General features: G+C 40.5%; 1 protein-coding gene across 1 annotated transcript in view; it reads left to right on the top strand.

Moving 5' to 3' along the window:
* Positions 1–7,329: 7,329 nt before the first annotated feature.
* Positions 7,330–14,048, top strand: part of LRP6 (LDL receptor related protein 6) — a 139,527-nt gene continuing 132,808 nt past the window's right edge. The window contains exon 1 of the mRNA XM_045829020.1: positions 7,330–7,670. Coding sequence (XP_045684976.1) covers positions 7,616–7,670 — 55 coding nt within the window. The 5' untranslated portion in view covers positions 7,330–7,615. The remainder of the gene's footprint in view (positions 7,671–14,048) is intronic.

Genomic DNA, 14,048 nt, shown 5'->3' on the forward strand with positions numbered 1-14,048 from the left:
AGAACTTTTTGTTCTTAGCCATTTGAGAGTAAATACGGACCTGACGTTTTGCCACTCCCAGATGATTGTTAGTGTTATTTTCTACAAAACAAGGGCTCTCTTCTGTCTAATCACAATGAAAATCAGAGAATTAACACTGATACATGACTGCCATCTAATCTTCAGACTTCACTCCAGTTCTGCCAATTGTCTCAATCAAATGTTTTATAGCAATGAGTCTGGTTAGAATCACACACTGCATTGAGCTGTTCTGTCTCCCCAGTCTCCCGAAGCCTAGAACAATACCTTGACTTTCATAACTTTGACACTTTTGAAGAAAACAGGTTATTTTTTGAATTGTCTCTTAATCTGGGGTTTACTGGCATCTCCTTGTGATTGGGTTAAGGCTATACAACTTTGGTAACAAGGCTATAATAGAAGTCATGCTGCTTTCTTCTCATTATATTTGGTCAGGTGGCTCATGGTTTCGGTTTGTCTCATTACTAATGATATTCCTTTTGATTCCTTGATTGGGGTGGTATCTACCATGCATAGCCTCTGGGAACATGCTCTTTTTCCTCCCAAGATCATGTTAATAACCCATTCCTCATCAAACTTTTGATGTATTCATTTACTTATTTATGTTTGTTTGTACTCATAACTTTCTATTTTATTCAATGGGTTATTGTATTTTGCTCTCATTTTTAATTTTGATGCTCACATTGTTCCTGATTTGGCCAGTGGAAGTCCCTCTAAGCTGGCTTCTATGTCTTTTTGACATATTCCCATCATTTCTTGAGTCCTTCCTTGTTCTCTGTCTCAAGTTGTTCCAGACAGGCTTTTTCCCTACTCCAGATGTGGTACCGGCCATTTCTCTAAGGAGCCCTAGTTTCTTTCAAAGGAAAATGTATTTAGAAGCCAAGGTCTCAGACACCAGCTGTGCTCATTGCTGGGAGACTGCCACACCTGCTGTGTAGCTATAAAAATGCGTCACTCGGATCTCCTGGTACAGGGAGCATAACTGACTGACAGTGCTGATTGCCCCTGTACCTGCCGCCCTCTACACGGAGGCTGTACTTTCCAAGGGTTACTCCTAGTCAGCCTGAGGGCGCAGCAGGGGCACTGAAGCAGGAGCATTCTGGCAAGACACAGAATTCTTCAGTGGGTAACTCTGGCTGGGGAATGCCCCATCCACCTGGTAAATCTGTTCTTGCAACTGTGCTGTCCAAGACCTTTCCTATTCCAACCCTTCCTTCCTTGTATCCTTCCACAAATGGCAGACTACGTCTCAGTCTCAAGGGTCTCTCTCCACTTCTCATTACCTATTGCTGTATAGCAATTACCCCCACAATGTAGTGGCTTAAAACAAAGTAAGTATGTATTCGCTCTCAGTTTTTGTGGGTCAGGAATTCAGGAGCAGATTAGCTGGTCTGGAATCTGTCACGATGCTGCTGTCAGGATGTTGGGCCCAGCACAGTCATCTGATGGCTGGACTTGGTCCTGGAGGATCTGCCTCCAAGATGATTCACTTGGCTGTTGGCAGGACGTCTGTCCTCCCCACAGGGACCACTCCATAGAGCTACTTGAGTGTCCTTGAGACATGGCAGATGATTTCTCCCTACAGAAAGTTCTCCAAGAGAAGTCAGAAGCCACTGTGTCTTTCATTGTCCAACCTTAAAGTCAGGCTCTGTCCTTGCAGCAATAGGCCAGCTCTATTCAGTATGAGAGGGGATTTCCCAGGGGTGCGACTACCATGAGGTGAGAATGCTTGAGGACTGTTACCTTGAAGCCTATCACACTCCCCCAATAAATCTCTTGCACATCTAATATGACCTTGTTAAATCACTGCCCCGGGCCCTCCTAGGGCCTCTGGAAGAAGCCTGTGAAAGTGGGGGTGGGAGGAAGGGAGCTGACACTTCCATGGCCTTTGCTAAACACACCCTTTACCCTCTCCTCCAGAAGCAGCTGTCATCCTCCTCCTCCCATCCAAGGCCAGTCCATCCTGCTGAGCTCCAGATCCGCCGGACAGTCTCTGATGCACTTTTCTTTCCTCATTCGTTGTTACATCATTCACTTCAGGTTATAAATACAATCATGTTCCTTTCAAACTTAAAATAATCAATCAACCCTAATCAAGTCAACTGCCAATTCCTCCACCTTCAAATTCCTTTCCAGCCACCCAATTGCTCTCTTGCCTTCAACAATAAAATTCTGGGAAAACCACTGTTTTCCCTCCCTGTTTTCCATTTATCTCTCCATCCACTGCATTCTTGCTTTGGTTCTTATAACTCTGCTGAAATTGCTTTGTCTAAAATTACCAATGACTACATTGTTTACTTTCATTTTATTGGCAGTTAAAAAACCCCTAGTCGTTTGAATTAAAAAAAAAAAAGTCCTCACAGTATCTCAAATAATTGTGTCTAAAGCAGGCTTAAGTTTCCTTCTCCTTCCTGTAAGTACACTCCTGAGTGTTCGTCCACTTTTAACAATTTCATGTTTAGCCTTCATTCTTTTTGCTTTGCCCATCCAAATCCCAAACAGATGTGTACAACTACATAGGATTTCTCTTTCTCTCTTCTTATTTCCCTTTTTCTCTCCCTTCATTCCTTTTTTCTTCCAAATAAAAATTCCATCATACCATACATATACATATTATTCTCTAACTTGCTCTTCAGTTAACAATATATCAAATCTATACTTTCAGATCAATACATATAAATCTATATAATTATTTTTAACAGCTGTAGAGTATTCCACAACAAGGAACTACTCTCTGTTGAAGTGTGTTTAGGTTCCTTTGATTAGGTTGAACCATATAAGACTCATATCTGTAGGGTTTTTGTGTGTGCGTGTGTTTATTTTCTAGTACAAACAATATTATAAATATCTGGGTACACATATCTTTACAGAGTTTTGTTTTTGTGGATAAAAAGATGTGGGATTTTTGTTTAAAAGATGTGTTTATTCTACTCATTGAAAGTAGATTGCTTTCCAAAAATACCGGTATAATATATGGTCCCAGCAATGACCTTCAGGAAAGTTATGCCACAGTGGCCTTTTTTTCAGTGCTTCTCTTAGAAGACTTCTCCCTAGTTCATTGTATTTGTCATTACCACACCTTCTCTCCTGGCACCACTTCACACCAGTTTTCCTCCTGCCTCTTTTTGGTCCCCTCCCCTCCCCTTCCCTCCCCTCCCCTCCCTTCCCTTCTCTTCTTCTGTTTGTTCCTAGATATTTGAATACCACCTGGTTCCACCCTAGCTTACTTCTCTAGCCACACTAAAAGTTCTGTTCTCCTATTAGGTAAGTTTAAGGTTTTAACGACAATCTCTACCTATTCTCAACCCACCAATGAGGTAGCCCAAAGGTCCCTTCACCTGAATTAGAATAGGATTTCCCTTCCTGAAGACATTGTACTGTCACTGTCCAGAAAGGTGTGGTAATTACTATTCAATCACTGTTCAATATTCTACAATATGTGCCCAGGATTGTGTGGTATATAAGCTCCACAATCCTCATTGATAGCTGTATTTACCACTTTTCTCCTGATTTCAAACTTCTGTATCAAAACTGTCCAGTGAACATCTCCAGATGGATGTTTTATAGATGTTGCCAGTATAAAAAACCCTTCTTGAAATACTTATGAATTTCTTTTCTTAGTAAATGAGACTCCCATTCACTGGGGTACACAATTCAGAAACCTGAAAATGCATTCTAGATCCCTCCCTCCCTCCCTTTGTCAATTCACAACCAATAGGTTACTAAGTCCTGCTGTTCAGATTTCATATTTCTGAGATCCATTATTTCTTTTCAGTCCCCAGTGCTGCTGTCCTGACCATCCTTTTCAAAGACTAAAAATAACTTCCCACTGGTTTTCCTATTTTCTGCCTTGCCTCCTTTCTATTATACACACTGTTGCCAGAGAATTTATCTAACATGCAAATCAAGTAGAAAAACCTTTAATGTCCACATTGTTAAGAGGCTAAAATCTAAACTTTTAAGCATGACTTTAATAAGAAGTTCTTTATTATCCAATGCTACTTACAAACCTTGACTCATTTCCTGACATTCTCTAAAAGCAACTTATGCTTTGGCTATATGGGTCTACTTTCCAATCCCACATGCCGAGAGCTCTCTAACAATTCAGTGCCTTTGCAAAAGGCAGCCTTCTGCTTGGAATTCCTTGTCTTGTTAGCCTGAAAAACACTTATATTTCAAGCCTCAGCTCTAGGGTTATTTTCCCTTCTGTAAATTTTTTGTTTCAGGCAGACTTAAATGCTTCTGCACTTGAGTTCCTTATTAATATGGTGCACTCTTGCACTATAGCAATGTTAACATTTAAATTATTTGTTATATTAATTAATGTTTCCAAACTAGGTTGTAAGCTCCTTAAAGATAGCAACTCTGATTGATCTCCTATTTGCATCCTTAGCACTTACTGTATTTTGTTTTGTATAACATGCACCCACATTTTTGGCCTAAACTTTCAGTAAAAAAATCCTTCATTTTAAATTTTTAATTCAATTTTTTGTCTATTTATATTTAGAAACAAAGCCAATTATCATATTCCAGGGTATTATTTTGCATAGTTATTGTTTTCTAGAGTTACACTTTTAGTGTATAAGCATAAATAAAATAATTAAAAATACTTATATAGATACAGAATTAGTACTACTATTGTACTAATGTATAATGCACATCCTTATTTTGCCCTAAAAAATTTGGGTCAAAAAGTGTACATTATACATGACAAAATAGTGACAGTGATTGGCATTGACTATTTAATAGGGGCTTAAATAAATGCAAAAACAAATTAGTTGAGTAATGAGAAGAATAGTATCTAGACAAGACTTAAGCTTAAGCTATAGATTTGTACTTACATAATTTTAAAAAATTGTAGAAGAATATATAATACATTAAGGGAAATTTAAGAACAGAAAAGTAAATACATTATTTCAACATTCTAATCCTTGTTTTAGTGCATTTATTTTCAGTCTTTGCTCAAATATGTGAGATTTATATTGTTCATATATCCATGTATGTGAGATATTTTTATATGACAATATGAGATATGTGTTCATATATGTATATTTTACATAGCTGTAATTAGAATCTACATGCACTTTTACCTGCTATTAAGTTTAGCTAACTATAAACATTTTCTAACACTGTTGCATCATCTTGCAAAATATCATTTTTCAGCATTATATCTCATTCCCTTACTTAGATGATAGCCTAAAGAAATTTATGCTGTACTCAGTTTTCTATTATAAACAGGAACAGATTCAGGTTTTGTGAAATTGACAATTTTGAGGGATTTTTTTAAAAAATAAAAAATTAATCTTACTTTTGCAAATAGGACCATGTGATCAGATTGTTAGCATCCTTCACTGGGCTCTGGAAGGGGCTTGGGAAAGTGAGAAGTCCTAAAGAGTAGGTTTCATTGGCTTCACTATCATCTATGTGTAGCTTCGGTGATAAATAATTCTGCAGTGAACATTTTGAACATGCAATTTTTGTCTCTTTTCGGTTATTTCCCAAGATTCCAAGTTACTATGACACCATTCACCTTAAAGGAGTTGAGAAAGAAAGGAAATGGTTATATGTTGAACAGTTTATATATATTATTTAATTTAATACCTCTTACAAACCTGATGGAGGCATTACCCCTGTTTTACAGAGGAGAAAACTGAGGTGTGGTGCATTTAAATGTCACACCCGAAGTCACGCATCTAGTTACGGGTAGGGTTTGGATCCTCACCCGTGTCTCACTCCAGAGCTCATGCCTTTGTCACTGACATCATGATGTCTCCACAGCCTCAGTAGCTTTCCAGTAATACAACCCCTGCTATTGCTGAAAGATATGGTTCTCATTTGTGTGATTTGAGGAGGCCAGAATACAAAATCTGCAGAGTACTGACATGGTTTTTGGAAGAAGGTAATTTAAATCAACTGTGGCTAGACTTTCATAAGTGAATTTAGGAGAAAGTGATTTAGCTCTCTCTGTCTTTCTACCTTACAGACATGCATGGCTCTGGTTCAGCATACATTTCTTGGAAGCAGGCTAATGAAGTCAGAAGTGGACTTGGGTTTGGGTCCTGCTGTTCAGTAGTTGAGTGGCCTTGGATAAGTCATTGAACTCCTCACGTTCTCACTTTCCTCCTTTATGCAATGAGGATAGTAACCGCAGGGTAGTTTTAAGTGTCAAATATGACAATGTGTGGGTAAGCACTTGGTGAAATCCAATGTCACTGAGATACTGGTAACATTGCTGGAGCAGCTCCACTTCTTCGCCTGCGTGCCCCCAGGTAAGGGCGTGTGACAGCTGGGCAGAATGGAACTGATGGTTCCATTATGGTTAACTCTTGGAGTGCCCTCCTAGTCTGCGGCAGCCACGTGATTTTCAGGCACTGTCTGTGTGGATACTCTTGAATGCCTAGTGCAGTGGAAGCAGCAGAAGCAGTGCAAACAAGTCTGAGATTCTGGGGAATTCTTTCCTCCTCAAGCTGAGAACTAATCATCAAAATATGCCAAACATTCATTATAAATTCAACTTGTAAAATTCCAGATACAGTCCTGTACAATTGTTCCTTTGCTCTCTTAGGTGCTGACGCATTTATCTTGGAATTTTATCTGCCAGGTTAGAAACCTTTAGTTCTGGCCTGACTTAATTCTGGAGCCAGTCTGTAGTTCTGGAAGCCAGGAGAAAACACAAATCTTAGTTTGAATTCTTGTTTGAACATCCTTCACTAGATCCACGTTTAAAGCTGGGTTTAAGTACCACTGGCTTTTATTTTCCTTAAATAACAAACTGCTAAAACCTGCGTGTTCTATCCTGAAGATTGCGCTCATCACCCCGTGTCGGGATCCGCGTTGCTCCGTGAGCGTGGACCTGCAGCTCAGCCACTCCCAGCCCGCCGGCCCCCATAACCCCTGGCCCAGGTGGCAAACGGCGTAGATAGCAAGCTCCACCTGGCTCGGCCAGCGGTAGCCGCACAAAGAGCGGAGCAGGCGGCGGCCCGGCCGAGCCGCAGAAAGTAGTCCCGACTACGCCGGTTCCAATGTTGTTCGACGTCGCTTCACGCCCTCCGCAGGGAAGACCGAAGCCGCCGGCCCAGGAAAGAATCCCATTGGAATGCGTCGCTGGGCGGCCTTTCTCTTCCAAGTCTCTTCAGCTCGCGGGGCAGACGCCTCGGGGTCTCCAAGCAGAGGCTGTGCGTGCGCCCCCCACTTCTTTTCATAACTGGACAGGAGGCGGCGCCGAGGGAGGGGGTTCGGCAACGCGCAGGAAGACCTTGGCGAAGACCAGAGGCGGCGGCGGGAGGCCCGTATCCCTGCGCCGCTGCGTGAGAGGAAGAGGCTGAATGAGGAACTGCGCGGGGGAAGCGGGGCGCCGGGGGAGGAGGCGGCGGGATGGAAGCAGACGCTGGCGTCGCGCGAGCCCCGGCCAGGGCGGCGCGGTAGAGAGGGCGGCGGCGCGCGCGGAGGCTTGACGTGCGCCTTTCTTTCTTCTCTCACTGGCAAGCTGGGAAGCATGAGCGTGCAGACCTGCTGCTGCGGCGGCCGCCCCGGCTCCTCGCCTCCCCCTTTTCTGGCCGCCCCTCGCCGGTGAGAGAAGAGAACGCGAGAAGGGAAGATGGGGGCCGTCCTGAGGAGCCTCCTGGCCTGCAGTTTCTGCGTGCTCCTGAGAGGTAGGAAGAGTGGAGGGGACGGGAAAGTTGGTGGGGTTTTGGGGGGGAGGTGGCCTTGTTTTGTGTGTATCTGGGGGGGAGGGGAGGGAGGGAGAAAAGGGGGAATAGGAGCGAGGAGAGGCCTGGTCGTGGGGAAGGAGAGAGAAGGGGCCGGGAGAAGGGGCTGGGCGCCCTGCCTGGCCACAATGCAGACCCCTGCCTAGGTTTCCGGACCGTATCTGGGCAGATTGTAGCTTCAGTCCGGTTGCTGGGCTCAGTGAACCCCTGCAGCACCATGCTGTCGGAATGACTGACGGTCTGTGGGTCTCTTTCTGCCTGGAGTCCTCAGGGAGAAGGATCTTTGTATATATCTTGGCTTTTAGAATATTTGAGCCCAAGATGCTTTCACGTTGGTCTCCCTCGAAGCCCCCACTTTTCTGTGTCTCTTACGTGAACTTTTAGAGCCCTCTTACTATTTTTTCAGGCCTTGTTAGAACTAATAATTGGCTTCCGTGGGGGATATAATGGTCCTGGGAGAGAACACAGTTGGGAAGTGACTCCGAGGTTGTAGGTCGAGCAGTTCAGCACTGGGAATCATCTGAACTTCAGCCCATAGTAAAATGGAAACGGTGACCTGCCCCTATTTTGGGAGCATGCAAGTGTACAGTTGGCACTAACTGGGAAAGTCATCCTGGTGTAAAAAGGAGCCTGTCTTTGGGACCTACGTTATCATTTGCTGCGCTCCCCAGGGGACTGCTTGGCACTTGGGTAAATAACCTAGGCTCTTCTAGGTGATTTGCTCTAAGAATCTCATGCATTCCCTGGTCCTGTGGTTTTTTGAATCGGCCTACAAAGCTGTCACTTATGCTGTGACTTCTATTTTGTGACAGTTCACTAAGGTTTGACCGGCCCGCAGGATTTCAATACCTCCTCTCAAACTTGGCTGTCCGTCCGTGTCGAAGCGGTGATGAGATGAGTCTTAGGCTCTTGAGCCAGCAGAGGAATTTAAGTCCTGATTGATGCAATGGCTTGTAGCCTTTTTTTTGTAAAGATTCTCGCTTGTGTTCATGGTCATTTCTTTTCAGGCATGGGACTTCTTGAGTCAGTGGAGATTTTTAGTTATTAATTTAACAAGCTGAACTTTTGGTAAGCCTCCAAAACTTACTGAAGTACAGAACACAATAGTCACTAACGATCTCATGATATAAATGAGCCAGGTGTGCTATTCCTGTGTGTACATACTAATTTTGTATGAGCACGAGTTACCTTTTACTTTACTTTTTTTTGAGGAAGAATTTTTTCTTTACTCTTCTGTAGGATTATTATATTTCCATGTTGTATCTACTTATACTTAATAATGAGGACTCATTAAGCATATTCCAAACTGTTTCCACATGTAAACCCCAGAAAGATAATGCTCATTTAATTTTCTTGGCAGAGGATTTAATGAGGTGTTATGTACTTGAGAGGTTTAATAAGTGTATGTCTAGTATAGTATACTCCCTATTGAAAGGGGTTTTGCCATAGCTGTGAGAAACAATTATATTTGACATCACATATGTAGATATTTTAAGACAGAGTTAATAATGTTAACAAATATGGGAGTCTGCTGAGAGGTTAAAGTCTTGGGGAAATCTAAATCTATAACCCAGGATGCTTCTGGTTGCCCAACTGTATTTCTTGGAGGGGGATCCTGTGATGTAAATGCCATTAGTTTATTTTAACACCAAGTTTGGCCTAGAGGTGGGTTTGTTCATTACCAGAATTAAGAGAAGTTGCATTTGAATTAATATTTTTGAAGTGTGGTAGTATTGTAACAAGACCTAACAGTTAATGGTTTAAATGGCCTCATTTCCACTAAGTGGAGTTTTCATTTTAAATGTAGCATAATAATGGTATTTGAATTTAACAGCACTTGACTGTGAATACATATTATTTGAACTAAAACTGCCTTTTGATGTGGAAGATTTTTATTCATAATTTAGATTCTTTTCATTCTTTGAAAATGTCATCTTCTGTTGTAATAGTGATATTAGTTAACCTTAGGCTCCAAGGAGAAAAATGTGATTAATTTGTTGAATTAAGGACATTTTTCTGCCCTGAGCAGTGTGGCTAGGTTGGGCATTGTCCCTCAAAGTGAAAGGTCGCCCGGTTAGATCCCCTGTCCGGACACATGCCGGGTTGTGGGTTTGGTCTCTAGGTGGGGTGCATACTAGAGGCACCTGATTCATGTTTTCCTCTCACATCTGTCTGTCTCTTGCAGTGATATTTCTCTTCCTTCCCCTCTCTCTAAAAAGAAATAAAATGTTTTAAAAAAAAGACGTTTAAAAGACGTTTTTCTTTACAGAAAAGTCGGAGCTTTAACATTGGGAAGATGGGATGATGAGAGAGTTTGGACAACTTTTGTCCTGTATCTCTGTTACATCAATAGCTGAAAGTTGGGAAGTAATACAGTCATCATCTAGGCTGCATTTCTGTCCGTGTCACTGGAGGTGAATGGAAAGAATTGGAGATTTCAATACTAAAATTTTGGGTTTAAATTCCACATTTCACTACTTAATAACTTTGTGTTTCTGGTCTAGTCAGTTTCTCTGGGCCTCAATGTCTTTACCTGCAAAATATAGGTAGTAATATTGCTCTAATTTGCCGTTTTATTGGGCATATTAAATGAAGTAATGAGTATGAAGTAATAGTGGGGATTGAAACCCACTTCACCATTCTTTTTACATTGTTTCTGTTAAGTGCTGACTCTAATATGTGGCTTGTAGATAAATAGCATGTTTATATAAGAATCCCAGGAACTAACTTAAAAGGATACAGACTCCAATCTTCAGGCATCCCACCGCCAGGAGATTTGCTGACCTTCAGCCGTGGAGCCAGGATGACTAAACCAGGATGATGCACACCAGACCGTCACTTGCCTTGTTGGAATGGACTATGCTCATCTGCACGAAGAGAACTTTTCAGCCCCCTCCCTTGATCTTTGTTCTGCTCCCCTCTCCCTCCTTATAAAAACCTCTGCCTGCACTGAGATGTTAAGATGGGCTTTGAGACAAGAGTCTCCCAACTTCCTAGAAGGTGAACTTTAGGACATGAGTCCCCCATCTTCCAGGTTGTCAGCACTCAGAAATAAACCAATTTTCTTTACATCAGCACCTGCCTCTCATGTATTGGCTTTTGAAGAGGCAGGCAGATGGACAGACCTGCTTTCGGTTACAAAGTGACCTGCCAGTGTCATTTTTTTGTTGTAATTTTTTGACTGTGGACATGGCCACAAATGCTGGAGATTTTGAGACTTAATTTGTGTAAGATTCATGAATGCTTAAAGGTAGAAGAGATCTTGATCATTTTGGTCTAACCACTTTATTTGCAAGTGGGGAAACTAGGAGTCAGAGATTATAATTTGAGCAATAGCCTAATGCTAATTAATGGTAGAGCAGGGATTTATTTTTCATTCTTTAAGCAAATACAGGGTGGGGCAAAAGTAGGTTTACAGTTATGAGTATGTGAAACAGAATTTATTCTTGTTTTATTATTTATTAATTATTGTATTCCCATACAACGGTAAACCTGATTTTGCCTCACCCTGAGTATATGGAATACCTACTGTATCCTAGGGCTCTGGTATATTTGTGAGCAAAATAGACATGGTTGCTGCTCTGATGGACCTCACAATCTAAGTTGTCATTTTTTACCATTCTCTTAATTCCATCCAGGTACTGATTAGAAAAAGATTATATCTCTGATGATCTAGAGGGAATATTTTTATAAGAATATATGTTTTGCAGTATTGTTAGTGTGTGTAATCTGTAAATACCATGTCCCAGCTTTCTTTGAGGAGGCTTTTTGTTTTATAAAAATTCTTTGCTACTTATTTCGGTGGGGTGGTGGTAAATATGTTAGGACAAGAGACATGGTTTCCCAAGTTATATTTTTATAGAACTGACCCTTGTAAAAATTTTTAAAAATAATACCAGAACCCTGGCTAGTATAACTCAGTGGATTGAGCATGGGCTGTGAATCAAAGGGTTGCCAGTTCACTTCCCAGTCAGGGCACATGCCTGGATTGCAGGTCAGGTCCCCAGTGGGGGCAACGTGAGAGGCAACCACACATTGATATTTCTCTCTCTTCCTCCCTTCACCTCTCTCTAAAAATAAAAAAATAACACCTTTAAAAAACAATATTACCAGGTATGATGTAGTCTTGGGGAGGCAGAATACATTTTGGAGTGGGAGTCAAAAGAATTAGGTTCTCATTCTAAGTTTGCCATTAGTTAGCTGTGTGACCTTGGATAAGTCACTTAATCTCTGTACACCTTATCTTTATTAGGATAATGGAACTTTCTTTTGGAGATCATAATTTATATTTGCACATTAAGGACTCAGACATCCCCAGGCAGAAAGACCATCTTAATAACTTTGTTTAACCCACTATTTCTCAAACTTGACAATGACTTTTTTTCACATTCTTTTAACATTCTGCTGACCCTTTGTTCCAAGCAACACACTTGAAGGGAACCTTGACTAGATAACTCTTCAGGCATTGGGTTGATTCATGTGAATTGATACTTGATGACAATGTCATATACAGTTCCCCTGGTTCAGTTTTTTGTTTTTGTTTTGCTTTAATTGGAGGTTTTTCTATTTGCTCAACTGAAATACTATTTTCATATAGTTATGCATGCTTTGGTTATCAGAAATGACTCTTCTTTTTGACTATCAAAAAAGATTCTGTAGAGAGGTATATAAATGGAAACCATTTATGTGAACTTATAATTTGAACATAATAGAAAAACAGCACAGGTTACAGTTCTGTTTAGGCCACAGGTAACTATGAGAAAATCCATTTCCATCATAGAAATTTTATTGCAAATTTATATATTCAGAGAAGATTATAAAGGGGTACACTATGTTAGAAAGGCATGGGCTTTGTTGACAAACAAACCAAGTTCAAATCTTCTATTACTTCATGTAACCTTGGACAAATTACTTAGCTTTAGTTTCCTCTACTGTCAGGTAGGAATACATTACAGGATGACTGTGGGAATCAATGAAATAATATTTGTAAATGGATAGTACAGTGCACAGTCAAGAGTAGACTTCAGATAATTGGTTGCTATTATTAACATGGTTAAATTGAAAGCAATATTCTCAGGAAAACATTTAAGTGTCAAGCACTGTTTTAGGTAGTCAATAATTTTAGGTCAGCAGTTTTTTAACCTTTTTGACTCTTCTGATATTTTCTATTTTGTTTTATATAAACAAGATGACCACTACCTACTAAATTTTTTTTACATTCTAAAGGATTGTAACTCTGTGTAGGCAAAATAATTTTATCAAAACATTGTCTAATTGAGAAATTTTATTATTTGTTTATAATAATTAAAGTTATTCAGTTGATGGACTTTTCTCTATAGGATAGGTAAAGGTTATATTGAGTTCCTGTATTGCATGTTTCACCATTTGTGTATCTTCTGTAAAATGAGTCCATCTTAATGAAGAGAACACTTCTCTATGTGAATAATTTTGACATTTAGTCAAATATATGTACTAGGCAACCTAAGATTAGGATACTTATCCTTGAAATTATTCATTTTAAATATAATTCATCATTCAAGGAAAACAGTGTTGCCTGATATTAGGATACACTTTGTTTTTCAAGCTTGTGTTAGCCTCACAAAAGGTGCATGACATTCAGATACGGGACTGGGAAATACTAAAATGTGCCTGGGCTCCATGTGGCGAAAATTGCTGGTGCTCAGTGCTGTGATCCTGGTAGCTGTGATATGACTTGCTCTTTTTTGTTTCTGTTATATCTTGCTTGGAAAGGCCAGAGATTGGAGATGCAAAATAAAATCATATTTTCAGGCAAAAAAAAGTGAAATTTTAAGTTATTTATTGACAGTAGGCCTAAAGTTATTGATCAGATTCTTTTTTTAAGACTTATTTATTTTAGAGGGAAGGGGTGGGGGAGAGAGAGAAAGAGAGAGACATCAATGTATGGTTGCTGGGGGTTATGGCCTGCAACCTAGGCATGTGCCCTGACTGGGAATCGAACCTGTGATGCCTGGTTCGCAGCCCGCGCTCAATCCACTGAGCTATGCCAGCCAGGGTGATCAGATTCTTGGTAAAAAAAAAAAAAATGCAGAGGTGAATGTGGTCAACAGTAGTCCTGTTTTTCAAGAAAGTAGTCACCCAAATATTGGAAAACTGTACCTTTATCAAGTAATGTATATTTGATCAGGAGACCATTTTCTCTAATGGCCTTGGTTAGTCATCACTTATCATTCCTGGACCAAAACCTTGTCAAGTAAAGGATTTAGGGATAAGAATCTTCCTCCTTATTGGCCAGCTTTATTGGAGGTGTAATTTATGTGTGTCCATATATCAACTGTATTT

The sequence above is a fragment of the Phyllostomus hastatus genome, unplaced genomic scaffold (genome assembly GCF_019186645.2).
Source record: "Phyllostomus hastatus isolate PE091 unplaced genomic scaffold, TTU_PhHast_1.1 phas_scaffold_93, whole genome shotgun sequence".
In the NCBI taxonomy this organism is placed as follows: domain Eukaryota; kingdom Metazoa; phylum Chordata; class Mammalia; order Chiroptera; family Phyllostomidae; genus Phyllostomus; species Phyllostomus hastatus.